Consider the following 27,752-nt stretch of genomic DNA (forward strand, 5'->3'; position numbering starts at 1 on the left):
CAGGAACAACGTAGGTAATCCGGGAAACAGTTCAATACTCAAGCAATGGTCGCAATGGCAGGCAGCAGAAATCAATAACGGGGTACACAGTCCAGAGTCATACACGGGAAATCCAACACAGAAAGAAACGCTTAGAATTACGACCATAGGAACAATAAGACCTCGCAAGGAAGTGTGTGTGTCTGTGGCTTAAATGCATGTGGGTAAATGTGAAACAGGTGTGTGCAGCAATCAGTTCAGTGGGAAACAAGGAGCAGCTGTGTGCAGTGATTGGTGCAGTGGCTTATGGGGATTGCAGTCCAGAATGTGTGTGCAAGAGTTCATGATGAGAAGACAGACCAGCTACATGACATAAACTCGCAATTGCAAGAAAAAAGTCAGAATTGCGAGTTTATTTCTTGGAATTTTGAGTTTGTCTCGCAATTCTGACTTTATAACTCGCAATTTTGAGTTCATATTTCACAATTCTGATTAAAAAAAAAGTCAGAATTGTGTTTGTCTCGAATTCAATATTTTATATCTCACAATTTTGAGAAAAAAAGTCAGAATTGCAAGATGTAAACTCACAATTGTGAGAAAAAAGTCAGAGATGCGAGTTTATTTCTCAGAATTGAGTTTATGTCATACAATTCTGATTTTATAACTTGCAATTTTGAGTTTAAATTTCACGATTCGGAGAAAAAAAGTCAGAACTGCAAGATGTAAACTCGCAATTTCAAGAAAAAAGTCAGAATTGTCAGATAAAAAATTGCAATTACCAAATATATATATATATATATATATATATATATATATATATATATATATATATATATATATATATATATATTCTTAGGCAGAAACAGGCTTCCATAGAATGAGGTTTTAGTCTGATCTTGTGAAAATTAAACTCAAGTATGTACACCCAAATTCTCAAGTTTTTCCTAAATCCTGCAGCCCTAAAAGAATTTCACAATTTGAAAAAAAAACCTTCAGAGTAAAAATAATTTCTTGTAGCAGTATTATTGTTATCAGTAGCAGCATTTTTATAATTTGTTTTATTTAGTTATATTTTATATATATAAATATATATATATATATATATATATTTTTTTTTTTTTTTTTTTTTTAACAGACGCCTCACAAAAAAATTATTCATTATTTTTGAATATAGCTATTCAAAAAAATCCCCTATTATTTCATATTGCAATATAAATTGCAGCAAAGCAAAACCTCACAGTATCCTACTGAATTTCAATGTATAGATCAGGGTTGGTAAACATCGGTCCTGGAGAGACGCAGAGATGGAGAGTTTTGCTTCAACAATAATCAAACACACCTGAACAAACTAATCAAAGTCTGAAGCAGGGGCCCCAGTAAAATCTCAAATTTGAGTTATAATTTACCTTGATAATCCCAAAATAAAGACATTAAACTACATGTAACAACTGAATTAACGAGTAATGGGGGTCAGTGCCCCAGTAGAGCTTTAGGTCTAGCAACTCCCCTGGTCTGAAGCATTATTAAATACTTAAAATACATTCTGCATTATTTATGTGTCACTAACAACTCCAAAAACGACTGCAAAAATAATGTCTATCTGAACAAGTCACAAATACCTTCCATTCTTTAGACAAACATGTCTCACACTATTGGCTGAGCCAGTCTTGTTATGTATGACTAGGTGCTAGTGCTGCAGAAATCACACTCTTTCACCTTCAGTCTCCATTTAGATTAGAAGATTTAGATAAGCCTTTGAATTTGCATGCCAGTATTGTCAAGGAATTAGCAGCAGTGATTTGTTTCACTTCCGCATACTGTATAACAAACACCTACAGCCTGCTGCAAACGCTCCAGATACTCCAAACCCATGATAGACCAGGAAATTGTTGATCGTATTAATAAGCTTGAATGCGTGCGTGAAAGAAAGTGGCCATTAGTGCACGGAAAAAATGAAATAATCAGAGAGCAGACATTGGCCACTATTATAAAGTATGGCAAAATGAGCAGAGGCTGGAAATAAAATTGAGTTTTGATTTATATCTGCCAGTGTCTGAGGAGTTTGAGGTCTAGACATGGAGCAGCTGAATTGACTGAAATGAAATGACTAGTTTAACTAATGCTACATCCCATGCTTTCAGCAATACCCATCATTCTGGAGGAAGCAGATTCAGTTTGGCAGACGGCCCAACTGTTAAAGAGTAAAACGGTGTTTATCCAAAGGAATTCCTGGGAAGTTTTGTAAGATGTATTAAGTTGCATTTGCTTGAGTAAATGATAAAAATCAAATCTTATTTAACCAGCTACTAAAGCCTGCGTACTTTTAGTGTGCAAAAGTCATGTTTGCCAAAAAGGCACTCAGTGACAATTTCCCCAGCACACAAGGTTTGAGGTCTTGTTTTTAAGATTTTGTTATTTTTAATTTCATTCAGCGAGAATGCATTAAACTGCTAAAAGTGTCTTTGAAGATGTTATTAATGTTACTTAGATTCTGAATACATTCTGTTTGGACTTTTTTAGTCTTCAAAGAATTCTGAAACAAAAGATCAATAAAGAGTTTAACAGTTTATAACCATAATCAGAAAAGTTTCTTGAAACTATTAGAAAGATTTCTGAAGGATCATGTGACACTGAAGACTCAAGTAATGATGCTAAAAAGGCAACTCTGCATGACAGGAATAAATTATACTTTAGAATATATTGATATGGAAAACAGTTATTTTAAATGATAATAAAATTTCACAATATTGCTGTTTTTACTGTATTTTTGATCACATAAATGCAGTATTGGTGAGCATTAGAAACTTCAAAAATATTAAAAGATCTCACAGACTTCAAACCTTGAATAGTACTAAATGTACTCGCTTATGCAAGGTCTTTCAGATGTCTGAATGATCTACCAAGACTGTTCAAATCCTACTCCTTACAATGCTCAGATAGCCCACCTGAACAAACTGACTCTTTTTATACAAGTGCACATTCAATATTTGAAAGTCAGTTTCTGTTTAATCACATAGACCTGGCTACAAAAAGCCATTGCACATTTCCACTGTTATTGCCCCGGAAGAAAGATACAGTTCATTTACCACACTATTGATCCTATAGTGGAACATGTTGTCTCACTATATGGGGTAAGTCGTCACAGGGTAACTGCCATGAAACAGCATTCAGAGACATCACAGTTAAACTATAACAGTACAACAGTTATGAAACACAAAACATGAAACAGCAAAAAAATATAAAAACATATGTCACATGTCTGTGACACAGTTCAACTTTTCTTCATTGCATATCTGACTTGTTTGCATGATGCCTGTGTGTTTAGTGTTGATTTATTAATAAATATATTACAAAATATGAAGACACTGAGGACAGAATTAGAACTCAAATGCAAATGCAAAAACTATTGAAACTAACATATAAGCCAAGCATTTGCTTAACTGGACTTTGAACTCAAACATCTTAAGATACAATCCTTGAAACAGCTTCCTCATGTGAGAACTAGCTCTAGCCCTCTCATAATATATTACCATTCAATAATTGTTCATAACAGTATTCAAGAATAACTGAAAGGATGATGATATGAGCCACCAATGCTTCTAGTCTGCATCTTATGTCATGAGTGTGAGAATATGGCTTACCAACATCACAGAGAAGAAGAGATGTCACAGCGTGTCTCAGTGTCCAGGCTCCTCCAGAACAGCGCGCTCTGTGCTGCAGCAGCATGCGGTGGAGAGTGAGCGGAGAAGCGGTGAACCTCTGTGTGTTTGTCTGCCGGCGAAACCGGATCCTCTGGTCCACCCCACCCCAGAGCTGCCTCCGCCTCCAGAGCGCGCATAAAGGGTGCGTTGTTACCTGCAGCCGAATCTGACACACTCCTGACGCCCCGCACGCTTCTCGGGGAGGAGGAGAAACTTATTTATCTGCAGTGTTTGTTTTGTCGTGTGACAGTTTCTTCGTTTTTGAATCGGTTTTATTAATTTTTGCCCTGTGTTCTTTTAATACCCCTGTGTTTAGAAAGTAAACCCACTCGCAATTTAATGCCAAATCACACGCGTGAGATATTAGGCTGCGGAAATCGCATAATATTCAGTGATGGGATGTTTGTTATACAATAGTTCTATTAAAAGTAAGTAATAGTCTATCAATAAACTCAAATTCCACAATATGGTGAAGTTTGCCGATAAATTTCTTCTCCACAAATGGATAAACTGTGAAGCGTCAATCTTTGCGTGTCACCAAGCAAGAAAGCTGGACTGGAACAGCATTTATGAGTGGAATGGATTTCCAATTGTGGTCACATCTACTGTTGTTCGGCGAATTTTCGTCGAATTATTCAATAGTTATGGAGTCCCTATAAGGGCACATGGTGGTGGGGAAAACATCTTTATGGGAGGAAAATGCTTAAGGGAGTAGTTCACTTTCAGAACAAACATTTACAGATAATATACTCACCCCCTTGTCATCCAAGATGTTCATGTCTTTCTTTCTTCAGTCCTAAAGAAATAGTGTTTTTTGAGAAAAACATTTCAGGATTTCTCTCTATATAATGGACTTCTATGGTGCCCCCATGTTTGAACTTCCAAAATGCAGTTTAAATGCAGCTTCAAAGGGCTCTAATTGATCCCAGTTGAGGAAGAAGGGTCTTATCTAGCGAAACGAGTGGTTATTTTCAAAAAATTCTTTACAACTTATATATTTTTTTTATATCAAACACTCATCTTGACGAGTTGGACGAGCATTTGAGGTTAAAAAGTATCAAAATTGTAATTTTTTTTAGAAAATAACCCATCGTTTTGCTAGATAAGACCCCAGTTGAGGAAGAAGTGTCTTATCTAGCAAAACGATTGGTTATTTTCTAAAAACATTTACAATTTATATACTTTTTAATCTCAAACGCTCATCTTGCCGAGCTAATCAAGCATTTGAGGTTAAAAAGTATAGAAATTGTTTTTTTTTTTTTAGAAAATAATAAGAAGGGTCTTATCTAGTGAAACAATTGGTTATTTTTTTTTTTAAAATTAACAACTGATATACTTTTTAATCTCAAACCCTCATTTTGCCAAGCTAGATGAGCATTTGAGGTTAAAAAGTATATAAATTGTAATTTATTTTCAAAAATAACCCATCATTTTGCTAGATAAGACCCTTCTTTTCTCGGCTGTGATCGTTTAGAGTCCTTTGAATCTGCATTTTGGAAGTTCAAACTCGGGGGCACCATAGAAGTCCATTATATGGAGAGAAATCTTGAAATGTTTTCCTCAAAAAACAAAATTTCCTTACAACTGAAGAAAGAAAGACATGAACATCTTCGATGACAAGGGGGTGAGTACATTATCTGTAAATTTTTGTTTTGAAAGTGAACTACTCCTTTAACATGCAATTTAGCACTTTCTGTTCATATTCTGGGTTTATCTGCTTTCCTGTATACATAATTTATTAATAAACTGTATACCGAATTCTGCCTTTTTATACCACTGTCTTAGTACATTAATTAAGCATTTTCTTTCTATAGGGGAATCGATTAAAATGCAATTTAGTGAACAGTACGTGTTTGACAGAAATCAACTGGTTTTGCAAGGGAATGCAAATATCAGTTTGCATTCAAACAATTTTCAAAAACAATTTACGAGAGAGCGCAAATGTTTTGTGAGGGAAAGCAAGAGTACAAAAGTTTTGTGAGAGAAGGCAAATATCTTTGTGAGAGAACAAATTTTTTTTGCGAGAAAACGCAAAAGTTTTGCGAGGGAATGCAAAGTTTCTCAAGGAAATGCTAAAGTTTTAAGAGAGAACACAAAAAATTTAAAAAACAAAAAAAATTCCCACCCTGATTTTTTCCACCACCATGTCCCTTTTGGTGCTCCGTACGAATAGTAATCCAGGTTGCATTAGGCAAAAGAGATTCTCACACTAATTTTGCAAAAAAAAAAAAATCACTAATTCTTGCAAATTTTCTGTTTGCTAAATGAAAGCTGCAGTATTCTCATAGCTTCGTAACAATACAGTTGAACCACTGATGTCACATGGACTATTTTTACAATGTCCTTACTACCTTTTTTGGGCCTTGAACGTGTCAGTTGCATTGCTGTCTATGCAGGGTCAGAAAGCTCTTGGATTTCATCAGAAGTATCTTAATTACTGTTCTGAAGATAAACGGTCTTACAGGTTTGAAATGACATAAAAATTAAAGACAGAATTTTCATTTTTAGTAGAACTAACTTTAAAGCCTACGTAATGCTTTACAACCCTGACCAGTTGGCTAGAAGTGATAATAATAGTTTAAAAAGTGTCCAAAATTAGCATTTTCCTTAGAATATTTTGATTCATCAACTGGAGTCTTACGGGTTACTGTCTGTTACTACCGTTTTGCACTTTATAACTTTGAAGGACTAATCCAATTACTTTATATGGCTTATATTTTTTGAAAAACGGCCATTTGTGTTCCACAGAAGAAAGAAAGTAATATAGCCTACATTTTGGGACGGCATGAAAGTGAGTAGGCCTAAATAATGAGCGAAATTATTTTTTAGGTGGAGTATCACTTTAAGAAAGTTCAGTATCACTCCACTCTTGCGCCACTCCTGGTTTTACATTTAATTAAAAATCTGTTATTATTTATAAATTGATTCAAGTATCCATATTTTTTACGCAGCCTACTAAGTAACAGACTTCTTCACAGTAACAGATTCACTGAGTTCGGGTGTCTGGACTGGTCTGTATGCGCCCCATTCATACCGGTTAACGAACAGTTGAAGCTATTCATCCCGTACTGCTGAGATCTATTTTGGGTTTTACCCTGTTTGGATCAAGATGGTAGTGCTTTCTTGGACTAATCTGCAGATAGACCTAAGCTATATTTATAAAGCAAATAGTTGGCAACAAAATTTGCATGACCTTTGATTTTGTAAATGCAACACTGATTAAACTGGAAACAATGTGTAGAACAGCAAAGAAAAGTTCTTTCATTCCATTTTTTCTATCCAATAGCTAATAGCGCCTCCTACTGGTCGGCAAAAGTGACACATCCATACATATTTTCATCTATAAAATGTTTTTGAGTAACATTTAAAGTGTAAAAAAAACACCTTTTATTTTAGATAACTGTTTACTTCAGTCACTTTTGGTATAAAATTAAATAAGTGGTATTTTAAGCAAAAATGTGGTCTTTTACTGGGAATGTTTGGGCTGGTTGGCTGTTGCAAAGAGAGTTCCTGCCCTTTCAGTTTGAACATTACTTGATTGACATTTTTGTCACGCACCCTGTAATATACAACCAACAAACAACAAAAGTATTTGCTCATTATGGAGTACAAATCAACTGCACAAAGCATTTCATCCTTGAGATACAGAGGGAACTCAGACTGAGGCTGAAAAAAATGTTGACAGGCTTTAAAGGGTTTCAAAGGTCAACCACAGAATTGGCTAATTTATGTTACTTGATCTCCAGCCAGTGTTTGTAACAAAATGTGAGCTATGGGAGCCGTGGCATTTTCAGAGGGGAACACTGGTTGGTTCATTTGGTTAGTGTTGTAACTTGGTAACAAGTCTGCTTAAACAGAGAAGCACAGGCCAGTTTTGTCTGAATGAGAAAGATACAATATCGGACCCATGGATTTTTGTTGTATGGACATAAAACAGATATTTAATATAAGCATTTTCTTTGTGTTTAGTGGAATAAAAAATGCCTGCAGGTTTGGAACAAACACAGATGTACTCCAAATTAAATGAAGAATGTCTGAGGACATTTTTTACGTCACACTTCAAATGTTGCTTTGGATTCAAGCCGTTTTCTCTTTATATTTGGTGCTTTGGGTCATTGTTCTGTGGGCCTCTACGTCATTTGTCCTAAAATTACACCCTTTTTGCTATCTATCTATCTATCTATCTATCTATCTATCTATCTATCTATCTATCTATCTATCTATCTATCTATCTATCTATCTGTCTATCTGTCTGTCTGTCTGTCTGTCTGTCTGTCTGTCTGTCTGTCTGTCTGTCTGTCTGTCTGTCTGTCTATCTATCGTCTGTCTGTCTGTCTGTCTGTCTGTCTGTCTGTCTGTCTGTCTGTCTGTCTGTCTGTCTGTCTGTCTGTCTGTCTATCGTCTGTCTGTCTGTCTGTCTGTCTGTCTGTCTGTCTGTCTGTCTGTCTGTCTATCTATCTATCATCTGTCTGTCTGTCTGTCTGTCTGTCTGTCTGTCTGTCTGTCTGTCTGTCTGTCTGTCTGTCTGTCTGTCTATCTATCTATCTATCTATCATCTGTCTGTCTGTCTGTCTGTCTGTCTGTCTGTCTGTCTGTCTGTCTGTCTGTCTGTCTGTCTGTCTGTCTGTCTGTCTGTCTGTCTGGTTATCTATCTATCTATCTATCATCTGTCTGTCTGTCTGTCTGTCTGTCTGTCTGTCTGTCTGTCTGTCTGTCTGTCTGTCTGTCTGTCTGTCTGTCTGTCTGTCTGTCTGTCTGTCTATCTATCTATCTGTCTGTCTGTTCATCTACCTATCTCTCTGTAAGTTTGTCCATCTATCTATCTATCTATCTATCTATCTATCTATCTATCTATCTATCTATCTATCCATCTATCTATCTATCTATCTATCTATCTATCTATCTATCTATCTATCTATCTATCTGTCTGTCTGTCTGTCTGTCTGTCTGTCTGTCTGTCTGTCTGTCTGTCTGTCTGTCTGTCTGTCTGTCTGTCTGTCTGTCTATCTATCATCTGTCTGTCTGTCTGTCTGTCTGTCTGTCTGTCTGTCTGTCTGTCTCTGTCTGTTCATCTATCTACCTATCTCTCTGTAAGTTTGTCCATCTATCTATCTATCTATCTATCTATCTATCTATCTATCTATCTATCTATCTATCTATCTATCTATCTATCTATCTATCTATCTGTTTGTCTATCTATCTATCTATCTATCTATCTATCTATCTATCTATCTATCTATCTATCTATCTATCTATCTATCTATTTGTCTGTCTGTCTGTCTGTCTGTCTATCTATCTATCTATCTATCTATCTATCTATCTATCTATCTATCTATCTATCTATCTATCTATCTATCTATCTGTCTGTCTGTCTGTCTGTCTGTCTGTCTGTCTGTCTGTCTGTCTGTCTGTCTGTCTGTCTGTCTGTCTGTCCTACCAAGTTTTTAACTTTGAAACTACCTTTCCATTTAGCTATTTAGTTTTCATTAAAACATCCTAATACATGTTAAAATAATAAAGGACATCGTTTGATTACTTCTTCAGGTCACTAGTTTTCTGGTCCCGTGCACATTCCTGTAATATGTCCAAGGATTTGGGAAAGATCTTCCATGTCACTTCCTCCAGACTGCATCCTGTGCAGAGGATCACGTTCATGACTGTAGTAGAGGCGGAGTTTCGGGTCAAAGTTTCTCACAGAATTCGGATAGTTGCTCCCAAAAACTGTGTACAAATGCGGCGCTAGCCGTTAGCAACATCGTTTCAGCAACATAACAGGTAAATATTCATTTTGCCTCATTTGAACTTTTCGTTCCTTTTAAACCGAGTGCGCATTAAATAGATTCAGAAAATAATCTTAAAAATGTGAACGGTAGGTCATATGAAGTTAGAATTTAAATAACCAGATTAAAGCAGCCTTAAAGTAGGCTAGCAGTTGCCTTAAGTCAACAAATTGTTTTACATTTGCTCGTATATATGCATAAAAGTGTGATTAAATTTGCTGACTTAAATGTTCAAATGTTGCAGGAAATCACGAGTTGAGCGCAAGTCACGGATGAGGAGTCAGTGTTTTATGATGCGTGTAGAAATATAAAAACAGACAGAAAAAAACGAGATATGCTGGATATATTGTAAAATATTTTGCGTTGTTTCTTAAGACACATAAGAAAAATAAGATATCCGTTGAGGTTTTTTTTTTTTTTTTTTTTTTTTTTTTTTTTTGTAGATGGTGACATGCAAAACTTTCTGCAAGGTCAAGATTAAAATATTTCTCTGTTCAAACTGGCGATAATGTCACTAATGTATTGAACTGTCTTTTATACACGTTTTAGATTTGAATAACCAACATGTGTTTTTGCCTCTTCATTTATGTGAATTCTGTCATCAAAACTATAATTTTGGCTAACATTAAAACAAGAGCCAGGCAAGAATCAAATATACAATTAGGAAAGATTTTAACCAGATTTTTTTTTCTCAAGAAGTTAACTGTTGTTTTAATGTTACATATTTATAATTTCTGATAATGTTACCGTTTATATTTTGGCTGTTTGATTATCTCTTTTGTTTAATATTGCATTTTAATGGTAAACCCTGTAATTAAATCTTTAATAGCTGGCTCTATATGACAACAATAGCCATTCTATTGTTCACTGAGCTGTATGTTTCTTGTGTTATCAATAAATGTAAAGATAGGCTAGCCTATATATATATTTAGAACAAGATTGTATGGCATGTGTCTATGCTTACATTGACTTTATTAAATGCCCAATGAAATACACTTGAGTAAAAGTGTGACAAACCCTAGTCTCACCTACAATTGTTTCAAGCCATCTTCTTGATGAAGTTTAGCCATGATTTAATATATGATTGAAATACAAATAACAAATAATTGATTTTCTGTTAGTGTTCAACTCATGTGACCCCCAAGAAAAATGTCCCGTTTTCTGAGGCATTTCACAGCGGTGGGTGATGGGCAGAACACCGCCACACAGTGGCAGGATGAGGAGCCGCACGATGCCAGTGAAGACCTGGAGCTCGCCACAGGACAGCACCTGGGACAAGTCAGCTTTAGGGACTCCCTACGCCGCCTCTACAGTACAGAGAGGTTCCAGGTGAATGTTTACACGCTTTATATGTATATGGATAGATATAGAATTGATTGAAAATAACCTTGGACTCGTTTTGTTGATTAGATTGTTGTTGTTTGCTTGGTCGTCTTGGATGCCATTTTCGTTCTGTGCGAGTTGCTTATTGACTTGTCTATCATTCAAGCAGATCATCACGGAATCGCTCCACAGGTGAGTTCACTTCAGATGTCTATTCAGCAAAAAATGGATGTCATATTTCTGTTGACACATGACACATTATATGTCAGCGATTATTCTGTGGTTATTCTTTATTCCGAATGTTCCTGCTATTATTCCAGGTATTCCACTATCTCAGCCTCGCCCTTCTCACGTTCTTCATGGTGGAGCTGTGCGGAAAAATCTACGCTTATCGTCTAGAATTTCTCCACCATAAGTTTGAGGTGTTTGATGGGATTGTGGTGGTGGTGTCCTTCATCCTGGATATCGTATATATATCGAAGGAAGATGCATTTGATGCCATGGGGCTTCTGATCTTGCTCAGGTTGTGGAGAGTGGCCAGGATCATAAATGGTACGAAAATGATTTTGACCAAGCAATACCCAGAAAGTACAGAACTTCAATTTGGATTTAAAAAAAAGAAAGAGAGCGTGGTACATATGTGTACATAAGTTCTTTAATGAGTGAAAATCATTGCAAATGTGTAATTAAGTCAAAAATATACTATCAAGCCCGAAATAATTCATACCCCTGGCGAATTCTGACTTAAAGTTACTTTTATTTAACCAGCAAGTTTTTTTTATTAGAAATGACACCGACGTCTCCCAGAAGATAATAAGATGATTTACAAGAGGCATCATTGTGGAAAAAAATATTACTTATATTTTATTTACATTTGAACAAAAAGTGGCATGTCCAAAATTGTTTATACCCTTCTCAATAATCAATAGAAAAGCCTTTATTGGCTATTACAGCAATCAAACGCTTACTATAATTGCTGACCAGCTTTTTGCATGTCTCCACTGGTATTTTTGCCCATTCATCTTTAGTGATGAGCTCCAACTCTTTCAGGTTGCCATCCTTGCCATCACCCTGATCTTTAGCTCCCTCCACAGATTCTCAACTGGATTTAAGTCAGGACTCTGGCTGGGCCACTGCAAAACGTTAATGTTTTTGTCTGCTAACCATTTCTTCACCACTTTTGCTGTGTGTTTTGGGTCGTTGTCGTGCTGAAATGTCCACTGGTGCCCAAGGATAAGTTTCTCTGCAGACTGCCTGATGTTGTTGTTGAGAATTTTGATGTATTGCTCCTTTTTCATGGTGCCGTTTACTGTGATTAGGTTCCCTGGTCCACCGGCTGAAAAACACCCCCAAAACATTAGGTTCCCACCACCGTGTTTGACAGTGGGGATGGTGTTCTTAGGTTTGAAGGCTTTTCCTTTTTTACGCCATATGAAGGCTACATCATTGTGGCCAAACAATTCAATTTTTGTTTCATCTGACCATAAAACAGAAGACCAGAAGTCTTCTTCTTTGTCCAGATGAGCATTTGCAAAGGCCAATCTGTCTTTTGTGTGCCTTATCTGGAGAAGAGGTGTCCTCCTTGGTCTGCGTCTGTGGAACCCAGTGGTGTGCAGTGTCTGTTGGACTGTCTGCCTTGAGATGTTGCCACCAGCAGAGCCCAGACTCATCATTATGGCCTTGGTGGTGAACCTTGGATTCTTTTTTACCTCTCTCACTATCCTCCTGGCCAGCACAGGTGACACAGATTTTTCACAGTGTGGAACGTCTTGTATTTTTTAATAATACTTTGCACTGTAGTCACTGGAACCTCAAAACATTTATATATGGTCTTATAACCCTTTCCTGACTTGTGAGCAGCCACAATGCGCAGCCGCAGGTCCTCAGTGAGCTCCTTTGTCTTAGCCATGACTGTCCTCAAACCAACAGCAGAGAGCTTCTGTTTTTCACCTGTTGAGTTGATTAAAACAGCTGTTCCCAATGAATCAGGGTAATTAGGATGCTTTAGAACAGCTTGGACTATTTGGAATGGTATAGAACCTTGGATTTCCCCATAGACTGTGACAGTTTGCAAAGGGTATGAATAATTTTGGACATGCCACTTTTTGTTCAAACGTAAATAAAAGCTGAGAAATATTCTTTTCCACAATGATGCCTCTTGTACATCATCTCATCTTTTGGGAGAAGCCTGTGTCATTTCCTGTCAAAAAGAAAACTTGCTGGTTGAATAAAAGTAACTTTTTTTAAAGTGAGAATAGGCATGTTGTTTGAATTTTTCCAAAAATATTGTGTTACGCTGAATGACATAACATTGTTTAAACCAAATTTTGACACTTTATTGTCCAAAAACGTATTTGAAACCTTAAAAGAAGACACTGTACTTAGACATAAATCACTTTTGTAAATTTCTTTCTTAATGTCTTTGACCCATGAGCATTATAACTAAAAACCTATATTGCTATGGACCTAATCAGTATAAGTTTTACTTCTGGAAACCAGGTGTTGCATTGTTCTCCAGTCCAATACTTTTATTTTCCTTTCTTACTTGTTTGCTCTCTTATAGGTATCATTATGTCTGTGAAAAACCGTGCCCATCACAAAGTCCAGAAAATAAAAGAGATCAATGAAAACCTTGTTCATCAAGTCAATGAACTTAAAGAGCAGAACACAAAAATGGTGAGTAGCTCTTTGTGAACATGAGTAATGATTCATTGAATTAATTATAAAAATTGATAGTGGTTTAAATTTAATCTTTCAACAGGACCAAGAAAACGCCAGGCTTCGTGCGCTCTTAAAACAACATGGCGTTGAGTTTTGATTCTCCAAGGTTGTTCATTAAACACTTCACAAGATGAGACTGAGTTTAAGACTAATCATGTCTATTCATTCCATATCTAAAGTGAAGAAGGTCATGTTACAGTGTGATGTGTTTATTGTCACTCAAAGCCGATCTCGATGTCCATCCTCTGGTTAGATATTTAACAGCACACATAAAAGGAGATGGTTTTTAAAGCCAGTAGGTCAAACTACAATAAAGGGAAAACTATAAATTAAAGTTATATATACTGGAATTTTAAACTTGACTCAATAGATTATAAAATGATTGATTTTTTTATTCTGAATCACTGTATTGTAAATTCAGTATCAGTATTGTTGTTTTATCTATGAACTGTACAAGTTTTCTTATTATAAATGTGAATGTGTTTGAGCAGCTGAAAGCTATGCAGTAAGTACTATTTTGTAAGTGAGATATGAAATATTAACAGACCAACATATGCGCCTGACTGATGAATTGGCTTATTAACAGTGGCATTTTACACATGTAACAGTTTCAAAATTAAGAACAGATTGTTAATGGATAACTGCACATTTTCTGTTCTTAAATGTTGTAGTTTGAGTAAATATTATAAAAATAAGTGTTCCACATTTTGTACATGTCTTTGTATTGAAATTGAATTACACTGTACTCACACAAGCATGCAGTACATCTATATTCTACAAAATTGGTGCACCTGCTGTCCCACAACCAAAAAACATTTAAAAAGTAGGTTTTCATTAGGTATTCAAATCTTTGATTTTTACTTAGATCCTTCTATTATCTACTTAAACCTACAATTATATTTAAAATATAATAAGCTTAATTTATACAGTCAAGCCAGAAATTATTAATACCCCTGGCAATTCTTACTTAAAGTTACATTTATTGAAACAGTAAGTTTTTTTTTGGTTGACCGGAATGACAGGCTTCTCCCAAAAGATGAGATGATGTACAAGAGGCATCATTGTGGAAAAAATATTTCAATAAAGTTTTTATTTACATTTGAACAAAAAGTGACATGTCCAAAATTATTAATACCCTTTGTAAACTGTCATAGTCTACCGTAAAATCCAAAGTTCTATACCATTCCAACTAGTCCAAGTTTTTCTAAAGCATCTTAATTACCCTGATTCATTGGGAACAGCTGTTTTAATCAACTCAAAAGGTGAAAAACAGAAGCTCTCTGCTGTTGGTTTGTGGACAGTCATGGCTAAGACAAAGGAGCTCACTGAGGACCTGCGGCTGCGCATTGTGGCTGCTCACAAGTCAGGAAAGGACTATAAGACCATATCTTAACCATATCCTTAACTTTGTAATCACTATGATCAACTTTTTACCTTTTACAAGAAAAAAACACACTTGAAATGTTGTTTAAATGGTAATAGTTATTGATTTACCTCACTTACTTTTTAATAAAATGGGAACAAATATATCTTTGCAAGGAAGATGTAAACAAAATCTAAATCGATGAATATAACCCTTCTTATTAAATGATATATTATACTGTGTTTCAGTAGAGACAAATTTAAGGAGAGGACAAATATTCCAAACCTTTCCGAAAATACAATGAGAATTAACTGCACAATTGCTAGAATATTATACAATTTGCACGCATACAAAATGTGTGGAATTTTTTTTTTTTCAGGATGTTTCCAACTCTAACTTTGAACTAATTCTGTAGAATGTCCCATATACATACACCAATATTGTTTCACACGAGGCCACTAGTATGAAAATATTCTTTATTTTTTAAAAATGTGAATCAGTGCATTATATACAAAATGACTAGACAATAAATATACACCATATACAACTTCAAGTAAGACAAAAATTTTCAAAGAATCATGGTTTGAGAAACATTGTTCCTCCTTTCATGCTCCTACCATAAAAGATACTGAAATATTTCATTATACAAATGGAAAGAAAAAGTCAAATGGTAGTTTAGCATCAATTGTAGGAGGAACTTTGAATCCTGGACTGGCAGATGCAGACACATCAACAAAACTCACTGAGCTTGTGACAGACAGAAGACCATCGGCGCTAGTAAGAAGGGCCTAAAAAAAAAAAAAAAAAGAGAGAAGACGTTCCAGTTTTAACTTTTTACCTAATTTCATGAAATCTGTAATGGCTGTATAAAAACCTAAAAATTAGAGTAATATTGAGCCATGCTTTTGTGGTAGTTATGTGTGTTAATGACACTTTTTGTGCATCCACTTTATGTTGACCTTCCAGACAATTTATACTGTTGTAAGAGAAACCAGCTTGTGTTTACCAAACAAAACTATTACATAATAGCTGAAAGTCATGAACAATGTTCCACCATGCGTAACTTACCAAACTGCTGCTGTTAGTAATGATTGTTTCCATGATGCTCACAATCTGAGCTTGGGGGTTCACCAAGGCTCCGTACTTGGTCCATTTTACTTCAAGATGGTAAGAAAGTGGTATGCTGCAAGCCTGTGTACCCTTGATAAACCGAGTCAAGAAAGACATTCGTTGGGAGAATAAACAGTGGTTAACAAATCAGCTTTGCATCATCATGCTGACCGCCAGCCAAGTTTACATGTCAACATTTCCTTAGACACTTCTCTTTCACTTCAGCATCATTTCTCCACTCCACACGAAGAGAAAATGATAATAAGTAGGGTGTTTACCGATGCTATGGTTTGGTTCTGTATTGGCACCCAGTCCAGGGGATTCTGAGGCAAGGAATTCCCAAATGAGGCTATATGGTCTGGAAAGCTCTGGCCTTTTAGTGTCCACAAAATGACTTCAGATACCAGAGAACAATTAGCGCCATCAGACAGCCTACAGGAAGGAAAGACACAAGTGCATATAAAATAGTAATGTGATGAATATTGCATACTTGCAGATTGTTAGACAAGTCTAATTCATGAACACATGAATCATTATAACAACAGCCTCTTACTTCAGAGTGCAGCCTGATACCATGTCAATCCCAAACAGGACAGGGGAGCGCAGAGATGAGCCAGACAAGCAATCCTGAGTTTCGCCTGAGTTTTGGAGGATAGTGAGTGATCCTTTTGGGTCAGCGGACTGAACTATCCCAGTAAAACAGGGGTTAAGGACTGTGTTTGGATAGATAACAGGCAAGGCATTTATTTATTAAAGAGGACATCGGATGCAAAATTCACTTTTCTTAGCCGTGTGTGGACACAACCACCCTGCTATGCTTAAAAAACACGTTACTACTTTTTTTAATCCCCAAAACACCTAAACACTCTTAATTATCAAGCTGTTTGGATTTTCTGAGGAGTATGATGTCATATTGTTCAAGCCCCACCCACCTGTATTAGCATATTTCCGCCCTCAGACAGTTGCCATTTTCTCCACGCTCTAATATCTGTAGTGACCACAATGTCTTGTGAGCAATGCAGGCGTTTTGTATTTGGATGAGAAAGTGAACATAAGAGTCTTTATTTTCTCCTGACATCAGAACCACTAAGGACGCAGTGGATTAGTTTTGTTTTTGATGGTAATGTGCCAGCGAATACACAAAAACCAGAAGAGAGGGCCGGAGTCAGCAGTAGCTCATTATCATTTAAAGATTATCAAACAGGGTGCATAATTTAAAAAAAAATGTTTACGATGACATTAATTACTGATTGCTGACATTATTAACATGTTGCCACACAACATACACGCAACATATGGGGTATTTTTTAATATATGAAAATGAAATATGAAAAATTGTTTGTAATTCCACCAATATACATATTATTATTATTATATTTAATAAATTAACATGGACATATTTACTCACTTACTTAATGTACACTACCAGTCAAAGGTTTTGAACAGGAAGATTTTTAATGCTTTTTAAAGAAGTCTCTTCTGCTCACCAAGCCTTCATTTATTTGATCCAAAGTACAGCAAAAACAGTACAATTTTAAAATATTTTTACTATTTAAAATAACTGCTTTCTATTTGAGTATATTTTAAAATGCAATTTATTCCTGGGATTTCAAAGCTGGATTTTAGCATCATTACTCCAGTCACATGATCCATCAAAAAGCATTTTAACATTTATTACTATTTTGAAAACAGCTGAGTATAATTTTTTCCAGGTTTCTTTAATGAATAGAAAAACATCTGAATTAGAAATCTTTTGTAACATTATAAATGTCTTTACTATGACTTTTGATCAATTTAAAGCATCCTTGCTAAATAAAAGTATGGTAATAAATTTCTTAAAATTGCTTTATTACAATTATACTGACTCCAAGCTTTTGAATGGTTTAGTGTATATAATGTTACAAAAGCTTTTTATTTCAGATAAATGCTGATCTTTGGATCAAAGAAGAGCTATTCATCCTAAAAAAGTTAATATTGATAACTATAATAAATATAATATTATTAAAAAATGTTTCTTGAACAGCAAATCAGAATATTAGAATGATTTCTGAAGGGTCATGTGACACTAAAGAATGGAGTAATGATGCTGAAAATGTAGATTTGATCATAGGAATTAATTACATTTTAAAATATATTCATATAGAAAGCAGTTATTTTAAATAGTAAAAATATTTCACAATTGTACTTTGGATCAAATAAATGCAGGCTTAGTGAGCAGAAAAGACTTCCTACAATCCAAAAACTTTTGACTGGTAGTGTATAATGATTAATAGAGTGACATTTTGACATCAGCATTTAGTTTTAAAAATACTGAAAACACTGCGGTGATAACATTTTCTGGTATATATGGCAAAATGAAGATTTTCATTGATGTTTGTTAGTTATCCTGAACTTAGTTTAGGAAAATATGTCTAAACAGCTAAGGAAAAAAAATGTGTTGTATACATCAGGGAATAAATGATTGATGTTCAGTGCTAATGAAAAATTAATAACATAGTCGTTCCATCACAAAAGAGACATCTGTCCAAAGACTTTATAATAAAGGATATTCTGCTGTTCTTGTCCCAGCCATAAGGGGGCGTCCCAGCACATAGCCAGGATTGCCACTAAATTGCAACACTGGTGTGCTAGAGATGTCCTGTCAAAGGATGCACACAAAACTATTACTTCCTTTCTGGTGTTAAAAGTAAAATATTTTATCATTTACATGTAATCATTCACTAAAATAATGCATTTCAAATAACTGAAACTATTTCAAGAAAATATGAATAAGAAATAATTAAATACCTGCAAGAATGTAATCTGAAACTCTTGCTGAATAGGCACTGAGATGCTTTTAATGGCTCCCAGCAAAACTGATGCCATCACATTCAGGATTTCCCCAGCTTCATTGTACCTGAAAGTGTATTTCACCTGACAGAACAGATATGATTTGGTTAAACACTTCATGATTCCTGATACTCTTCAGATTTCTGAAAAACCAGTATACTACACTACCAGTCAAAAGTTTTGTAATGTTTTTTTTTTTTAAAGAAGTTGCTTCTGCTCACCAAGCCTGCATTTATTTGATCCAAAGTACAGAAAATAGATTTACTATTTAAAATAACTGTTTTCTATTTGAATATATTTTAAAATGTAATTTATTTCTGTGACTTCACAGCTGGATTTTTAGCATCATTACTCCAGTCACATGATCAGAAATCATTTTAATATTCTGATTTGCTGCTAAAAAACATTTAATATTATTATTATTATGTTGAAAACAGCTGATTAGAATTTTTAAGGTTTCTTTAATGAATAGAAAGTTCAGAAGAACAGTATTTATCTGAAATAGAAATCTTTTGTAACATTATAAATGTCTTTGTCGTCACTTTTGATGAACTTAAAGCATCCTTGCTAAATAAAAGTATTAATTTCTATTATTTCTTTCCATAAAAAAAAAATGCTTGCTTTTGGTATAGTAAAAATTGTTACAAAAGCTTTTTATTTCAGATAAATGCTGGTCTTTGCATCTGAAATGTACTCAACGGTTTTAAATATTGATAATTATAACAATAATAAATGCTCTTAAACAGCAAATCAGCATATCAGAATGATTTCTAAAGAATCATGTGACACTGAAGACTGGAGTAATGATGCTGAAAATGTAGCTTTGATCACAGAAATAAATTACATTTTAAAATTTATTCAAATAGAAATCAGTTATTTTAAATAGTAAAAATATTTTACAACATTACTGCTTTTGCTGTATTTTGGATCAAATAAATGCAGACTTGGTGAGACTTTTTAAAAAAACTGTTCAAAAACTTTTGACTGGTAGTGTATACAGTACATTAAGTGCACACCTGCTGTACAACATTATTGCAAACGTCACCAGACTCCAGGAGCACAGGAATATAGGACGCAAGGTCAGCTGGATCCACAGGCGTCTGTGTGCCCTCTAAAGACTGCAGAGTAATAGCTGCCATCTCCACACCAATGACCTCGGGTAACAAAAAGAAAGCATGTCAAATTATTATGCATAGTCTTCGATGCAAATAGTACATCGCAATTTTAACATTTTATTAAAAAAGCTGGCTTACTTTAGCTTCCTGGTTCTTTCCCTAGAGAACAAACAAGGGTTGTTAAATAACAAAGTAACAATAAAACCCCTTTCAGACATTGGTTTGAAGACTGAGATTCGTTGAGGAACTCACAGAACGGATGTTGAAATTAATATAAGTCTCCAAGCGCAGAGCTTCTAGTGTTTCACAATCTCGCGCCAAATCAAAGCTCCTCACACATCTGCTTGTCTGCTCTTTCAGAAAACCTGTAAAACAACAAAGCAATCTATGTTTAGCAATGGACTAGAACATCTAGTCTGGTGCAAGTGACTCATCACTGCAGCTATATGAACAAACCTCTTATCCTACATTTACCACACTGCTACTGATATTAATGTTGCCTCAAACCACAAAGCTTGTTGTTGCTATTAAAATGTTTGAATAATTCAACCAGCATTGTGGCTGCAACTGTTTAGATATGCAGCACTAACATTTTCTTCTGAATAAATGGTTTTGTTCTACCTGCAGGGTTTGCGTCTAAGCAGTGAGCTGTTCCTGCGGAGGCGGGAAAGGTGAAGAACTCCTGCTCTCCAGCTTCATTCACTGTTTGAATGACATCTCCATACTGAGGACAAAACACAGACAGAAACTTTTCTTTCTACTGTATCATCATTTGACCTCTAAAGTATCAACTTGATCAAAGGTTTACCTGATTATCCATTTTTTAATCACGTTACTACAGAGCTTTGATCATAAAACGAACCATTTAAACATCATACTACTAAGAAATATTATTGGTAGAGATATCGTTCCATCTCATTTATTTACAAGCTATTATAATTTCATCTCACTTTTTTTAGCATGTCAACATTAGCAACAGCAGGAAATTGCATATTTGTGACCCTGGACCACAAAAGCAGTCTTAATAAATAATTGCTGAATAAATAAGCTTCCCATTGAAGTATGGTTTGTTATGATAGTACAATATTCGGTCGAGATACGACTATTTGAAAATATGGAATCTGATATGAAATAAAAAATAAAAAAAATTGAGAAAAATGCCTTTAAAGATGTCCAAATGAAGTTCTTAGCAATGCATGTTACTAATCAAAAATTGAGTTTTGATATATTACGAAATATCTTTATGGAATATGATCTTTACTTAACATCCTAATGATTTTTGGCATTAAAAAAAATCTATAATTTTGACCTATACAATGTATTTTTGGCTATTGCTACAAACAGGGTTCTGTACTGCATTAATTTTAATTTTATATTTTGTACTGTTAAAGAAAAAAAAAAATCTGAAAATCGCTCCAAAATCCTGATCTGAAACAAATGATTTGCGAACCCGCACTGATGTCCTGATCTGAATTAAATGATTCGCAATCCGTGCTTCGAAGTTCAAATCTAAATCAAATGATTTGAAATCCATGCTCTGAAATCGCGATCTGAATTTGATTTAGATGGGGACTTTAAATCGTGTATCGTAAATCATTTGATTTGAACCATTTAATTTGCTGAAAGATTCACAAACCTGTTCTGATCTGAATCAAATGATTCACGAAATGCGCTCCAAAGTCCCGACCTGAATCAAATGATTTGCGATATGTGAAGTTTCAATCTAAATCAAATGATTCGTGATCCATGCTCTGAAGTCCCAATCTGAATTTGATTTAGATTGGGTCTTCGAATTGCGTATTGTAAATCGTTTGATTTGAACCATTTAATTTACTAAAAGATTCACAAACCTGTTCTGATCTGAATCAAATGATTCACGAAATGCGCTCCAAAGTCCCGATTTGAATCAAATGATTTGCAATAAGTGAAGTTCCAATCTAAATCAGATGATTCGTGATCCATGCTCTGAAGTCCCAATCTGAATTTGATTTAGATCGAGACTTCGAATCGCATATCGTGAATCACTTGATTTGAACCATTTAATTTACTAAAAGATTCACAAACCTGTTCTGATCTGAATCAAATGATTCATGAAATGCGCTCCGAAGTCCCGACCTGAATCAAATGATTTGCGATATGTGAAGTTTCAATCTAAATCAAATGATTTGTGATCCATGCTCTGAAGTCCCAATCTGAATTTGATTTAGATTAGGTCTTCGAATCGCATATCGTGAATCACTTGATTTGAACCATTTAATTCGCTAAAAGATTCACAAACCTGTTCCAATCTGAATCAAATGATTCATGAAATGCGCTCCAAAGTCCTGACCTGAATCAAATTAATCATGATATGTGAAGTTCCAATCTAAATCAAATGATTCACAATACATGATTTGAAGTCCCCATCTGAATCAAATGATTCACAATCTGTGGTCCGAAGTTCCGATATAAAGCAAAAGATTTGCGAACCTGCTCCGAAGTTCTGTCTTAATCAAATGATTTGAAATCCATGCTCTGAAATTGCGATCTGAATTTGATTTAGATTGGGTCTTCGAATTGCGTATTGTAAATCGTTTGATTTGAACCATTTAATTTACTAAAAGATTCACAAACCTGTTCTGATCTGAATCAAATGATTCACAATCTGCGGTCCGAAGTTACGATATAAAGCAAAAGATTTGCAAACCTGCTCCGAAGTTCTGTCTAAATCAAATGATTTGAAATCCATGCTCTGAAATTGCGATCTGAATTTGATTTAGAATGGGACTTCAAATTACGTATCGCTAATCATTTGATTTGAACCATTCAATATGCTAAAAGATTCATGAACCCCTTGTGATATGAATCAAATGATTCACGATATGCGCTCCAAAGTCCCGACATGAATCAAATGATTCGCAATATGCGATTTGACGCCCCAATAATTTTAAATACGCAATCCGACTGGAGTGCTTCGAAATAATAAATTTATGTAGTACAGAGTTTCAAAAAAGCTCCATTCCACCTATCACTACATTTTTTAAATTGTTACAAGCAATGTCGAAATCTGAAAATGAATGGCTCTTTTAATTTGATCTGGTTTTTGCTAGTGAATCACTTGAAATGAATGATCGAATTCACGAGTATGAATAAATTGGCAATTTTTGCATCTTCAGCCATGTTTACACAACACTGTAAGTAACTCGATTGTTTTCTGACATTAACTGAAATAAGCGAAAAAGGTATGATGTTTTTTGTATTGTGTAAATTTTGTGTGAAAAGATATGTGCTTATTGACAACACTTATTTCATAGATACATTGCCTTTCAATTACTCAAGCACTTTTCAAGTACCTCTTCAGGAATATATCTATGATCAAGGGTTTTGCATACCTTAAATTTCAAAAAGTCAAATTCAAAAAAGGGCTTTAAAGTGCCTAAAGCCCTTTAAGCACCTTGTACGAACCATGTACAAATATGTGCTGGTTTTGTGGGCCAGGGTCACATTTTTGCTCATTTTTAGGTCTCTGAATAAAACTAAGATGTTTTGAACTCCATATTCTCATGATATCATTCTGTATGAGCCATAAAAGTCTGATGTTATCAAATATGATCTCTAAAAAACAAATATACATTTTTTTTTTAGATGTTGTCAATAATATTCCATAATAATAATAAGTTCCATTTTCATCTTTTTTTTGGACTACTGTTTCATATGCCAGGCTTTAAAGGGTTAAACAGTGGTAACTGTTTTCAGGGGGAAGAAATTATACAATACATTTATAAAAATGTAATGTTAAAAAGGAATTGGATGTACACTAATCCATTTCTTTGAAATTAAAAATACACTCTCCACTGCTGCAGAAAAACAACCATCCTGACATTTTGAACTCAATATGTTCTTTGATAAAAGTAAAACATTGACAGAAAGTGCTAAATATTATCAGTACAAGCACTGAGCGGTTACAATCATATTAAATCGAACCCAATGCAGTTTCCTATGAAACCTGATACCAAAGTACTGTGTGCCAGAACAAACTCATCTAGATTATAATTGGACATGGCGCAGTATGCTGCAGAAGGGAAAGTCATACGGGTTTGGAATGACATGACTCATCAACTATTAAATATTCAAAAACTTTACCTGGTATCCTGGTGAATTTCCCACATCAGGACTTTGACGTGCACTCGTTACACTCGAACGGCCAAAGAAGAATCCCAAAAATCGTCCAAAAAGGGAGTCAAAATTCTCCTCAGTGGGAACTTCTGGTGTACCAAATGATAATCCTTCTTCATCTATAAAGGAACCATAGATGAAATGTAAACTTACTGGAAATATTTACGTCTGAATTTATTGTAGTTTTTGAACAGTAAGCCTGCATTTATTTGATCCAAAATACAGCAAAATCAGTAAAATTGTGAAATATTTTTAATTTTTAAAATAACTGTTTTCTATTTGAATATATTTTAAAATGTAATTTATTCCTGTGATCAATGCTACATTTTCAGCATCATTACTCCAGTCTTCAGTGTCACATGATTCTTCAGAAATGATTCTGATATGGTGATTTGCTATTAAAGAAACATTTTGTTTTATTATTATTATCAATATTTGAAACAGCTGAGTACATTTTTCCAGGATTCTTTGATGAACAGAAAGTTCCAAAGATAAGCATTTATCTGAACTAAAAAGCTTTTGTAACATTATACCATTCTTGGATTCATATTATTTTTTTAGTAAAGAAATTCTAGAAATGAACACTTTTATTTAGCAAGGATCATCAAAAGTGATGATAAAGACATTTATAATGTTACAAAAGATTTCTGTTTCCCATAAATGCTGTTCTTCTGAACTTTCTATTCATCAAAGAAACCTGAAAAAAATTCTACTGCTGTTTTCAACATAATAATAATACTACATGTTTTTTGAGCACCAAATAGGAATATTAGAATGATTTCCGAAGGATCATGAGACTGAAGTAATGATGCTAAAAATTCAGCTTTGAAATCACAGGAATAAATTACATTTTAAAATATATTCAAATAGACAAACGGTTATTTTAAATTGTACAAATATTTCAAAATGTTACTATTTTTGCTGTGCTTTGAATCAAATAAATGCAGGCTTGGTGTGCAGAAAAGACTTCTTTAAAAAAAACATTACAAATCTTTGACTGGTAGTGTATGGTTAGCAGGGTTCACATATATTTGGTCGTGAATGAATATATATTGTAAATGCACTTTTAAAGGCAGAATACAGAATAATGGTGTATAAGAGCTTAATAATTCAACAAAAAATTAACTCTAAAGATTTCAAACAGCTCAAATCCCTTTAAAAGACTCCCATACAGTTAGCAGACTGAATACAGAAGACATCCGGGTTGACATCTTGCTGGACAGTGGACTGGACACTTGATAAACCCTCTTGTGTAGAGCTCAGGGAATAGACAGAGGATTCCTGGTTGCATAGTCTGGGGTCATTACTGTAAGGAAAATAAAACATAGTAGACCCTCAGGATTTCTTTTTAATTACTGTCAGTAACCAAATACAAAATCAAGCCACAGAGTGTGCTTAATGCCTATTCATAATATGTCAGTACAGTATCACATTTAGTCCCAACTGATCCTCAAATTATTAGATAATGCAACATTTGAAAACTGAATTTAAATTGTAAAAAGATGCTTTCAATTAATATTTAAATACCAGAAAAAAAATATTTAAAAATTTACACTTACAGAACATGAATAAATACAAATATTTGACATTTCATTCCCATATTCAGCAAAGCCTGTATTCTTTTCCCATATTCAGCAAAATTACATATCTAAAAATAAAACCAAAATTGTGGTTCATATAACACTAAATAAATTCAATACCATTAGAACCAACTTTAACCGAGCAAACTAGAAGTACTAAAAAAGTACTAAAAGTAAACTAAACAGTGTAAAGCAAGTAAAGTTTTTTTTGTTTGTTTTTGTTTCTAAGTAATAAATTCCATGGCTATGAATCATGTTAAATAATTAATTCACCCAAAATGAAAATTGCAGAACATCTGCCTAACATTGCCTTTAGTTTTTTACTGCTAAAAGAAAATAATGCAAGTTTGGAATGACATTAAGTGATGACAGAATGTTTTATTTTGTCATTTAAATGTTACTTCTTTCACTGTTATGGCGTTGTATGGGTTAAAACTTCCAAAGAAGAGCATCTACTATTAAAGTTTCTTCTCGAAACGATGCTAACCTGACTCTTTTTACTGTGCAGTCAGTGAACAGGGCCAGTTCCTCAGTGCAGTCCGGATCACAACAGCAGTTTATGTCACACGCCCCATTTTGTAGGTTGCATGGACACAGCTGAGAGACTGAGAGGAAAGAGGAAACGAGTAAACAAACACACTTTATTAGTCAGATTAGTAAAGCATCCCAAATTCTCACCTTCGGTAACCGGGTCAGGAAGGACACCAGATAGCGGCAGAGGCTGTTCTGTGGCAGCTCGCGGGGATTCGGGGCTTGTGTCGGGGATGGAGCTCTCCGAGGACTCGGTTTGATCTGGGAACGGTGTCACGGACTCGGGAATCCAGGCTGTTGGATCTGGGAGATAATCCGGAGTTTCACTGACTCCCAGATCCGTCAAATGAAGAGATTCGTCTCGATCAGCAGACGTGTCGTTCGTGTCTCTGAGTGTAATATTAACATTTCCTGTAGAGTTCGTGTCTTCAATGCAAAGCGTGGTTTCTAAATATGTCAAAATAATAAAACAACATAACAGCGCCATGCTTGGATACAGCGAGTTGTCATTGGTATCCAGGAAGTGAAATGCATTGTGGGATTGGGAGGGAGGACAGCATCCCGTTAAACTCCAAACCAACCCATCAGATTCATTTCTGTGGCAGTGTAGGTCAAAGTTGTCAACCATTTTTAGGTTTTAAAATGTACTTTTAAAGTCGTTATTGTGGTTAATATATAAAAGAAAACCTAAATAAATCACACTCAGCTGCTCGAATAAATTGTACTTTGTATTTATAAATTTGAGACATTCTTGATAAAATATAAGAATGGAATAAAATAATTATACAGAACTGGTGCAAACTGCTGTCTCACAAGCAAAACACACACATTTAAAAAGCAGTTACGTATTCAAATTTTGTAATTTTACTAAGATCTATTGAAACCCACAATAATATTTAAAATAAGTTATATAATATCATATATGTAGGACCACAAAACCAGTCATAAGGTTAAATTTTACAAAACTGAGATGTATGCATCATATGAAAGTTCAATAAATAAGCTTTCTATTGATATATGGTTTGTTAGGATAGGACAATATTTGGCCGAGATACATCTTTTAAAGATCTGGAATCTGAGGATGCAAAAAAATCTAAATACTGAGAAAATCACCTTTAAAGTTGTCCAAATTAAGTTCTTAACAATGCATATTACTAATCAAAAATTACATTTTGATATATTTATAGTAGGAATTTTGCAAAAAAATCTTCATGGAACATGATCTTTACTCAATTTCCTAATGATATTTGGCATAAAAGAAAAATCAATAATTTTGACCCATACAATGTATTTTTGGCTATTGCTACAAATATACCCCAGCGGCTTAAGACTGGTTTTGTGGTCCAGGGTCACATATATTAAATCATCATGTATTGGGTACTTTCAATTGGTAAGTGGCTGTCCAGAACGCTAACCCCTACATTTCAACTTGATATTGAAATAATTTTAGCATTTTATTCTATTGTTGTTTTTAAAAGTAAAATGTTTTTTGTTTTTTTTAATGATAAAAATGTGTCCCACATTTTCATGTCACTACCGAAACAGTGCATGTTTTAATCCATTGG

At 34.6% G+C, this 27,752-nt stretch overlaps 3 protein-coding genes across 3 annotated transcripts in view; 1 reads left to right on the forward strand and 2 right to left on the reverse strand.

The window, feature by feature from the left end:
• csgalnact1a (chondroitin sulfate N-acetylgalactosaminyltransferase 1a) overlaps positions 1 to 3,748 on the reverse strand; it is a 71,520-nt gene extending 67,772 nt beyond the window's left edge. The window contains exon 1 of the mRNA XM_073829997.1: positions 3,621 to 3,748. The gene's annotated coding sequence lies outside the window, so the exon portion shown is untranslated. The remainder of the gene's footprint in view (positions 1 to 3,620) is intronic.
• Positions 3,749 to 9,347: 5,599 nt separating this feature from the next.
• Positions 9,348 to 14,209, forward strand: hvcn1 (hydrogen voltage-gated channel 1). Its single transcript, XM_073830081.1, has 6 exons — positions 9,348 to 9,455; positions 10,582 to 10,789; positions 10,871 to 10,975; positions 11,104 to 11,335; positions 13,347 to 13,459; positions 13,545 to 14,209. Exons 2-6 carry the CDS (start codon positions 10,610 to 10,612, stop codon positions 13,599 to 13,601), a joined length of 687 nt encoding a protein of 228 aa, XP_073686182.1. The 5' UTR covers positions 9,348 to 9,455; positions 10,582 to 10,609; the 3' UTR covers positions 13,602 to 14,209.
• Positions 14,210 to 15,337: 1,128 nt separating this feature from the next.
• Positions 15,338 to 26,726, reverse strand: tctn1 (tectonic family member 1). The gene is made up of 14 exons (XM_073829840.1): positions 26,335 to 26,726; positions 26,144 to 26,261; positions 25,249 to 25,382; positions 24,044 to 24,195; positions 20,543 to 20,645; positions 20,174 to 20,286; positions 20,060 to 20,080; positions 19,823 to 19,960; positions 18,765 to 18,890; positions 18,527 to 18,615; positions 16,531 to 16,671; positions 16,256 to 16,409; positions 15,936 to 16,067; positions 15,338 to 15,655 (listed from the first exon to the last, which is right to left on the reverse strand). Exons 1-14 carry the CDS (start codon positions 26,672 to 26,674, stop codon positions 15,509 to 15,511), a joined length of 1,908 nt encoding a protein of 635 aa, XP_073685941.1. The 5' UTR covers positions 26,675 to 26,726; the 3' UTR covers positions 15,338 to 15,508.
• Between the last annotated feature and the right edge of the window lie 1,026 nt (positions 26,727 to 27,752).

Source organism: Garra rufa, chromosome 23 (assembly GCF_049309525.1).
Source record: "Garra rufa chromosome 23, GarRuf1.0, whole genome shotgun sequence".
In the NCBI taxonomy this organism is placed as follows: Eukaryota; Metazoa; Chordata; class Actinopteri; order Cypriniformes; family Cyprinidae; genus Garra; species Garra rufa.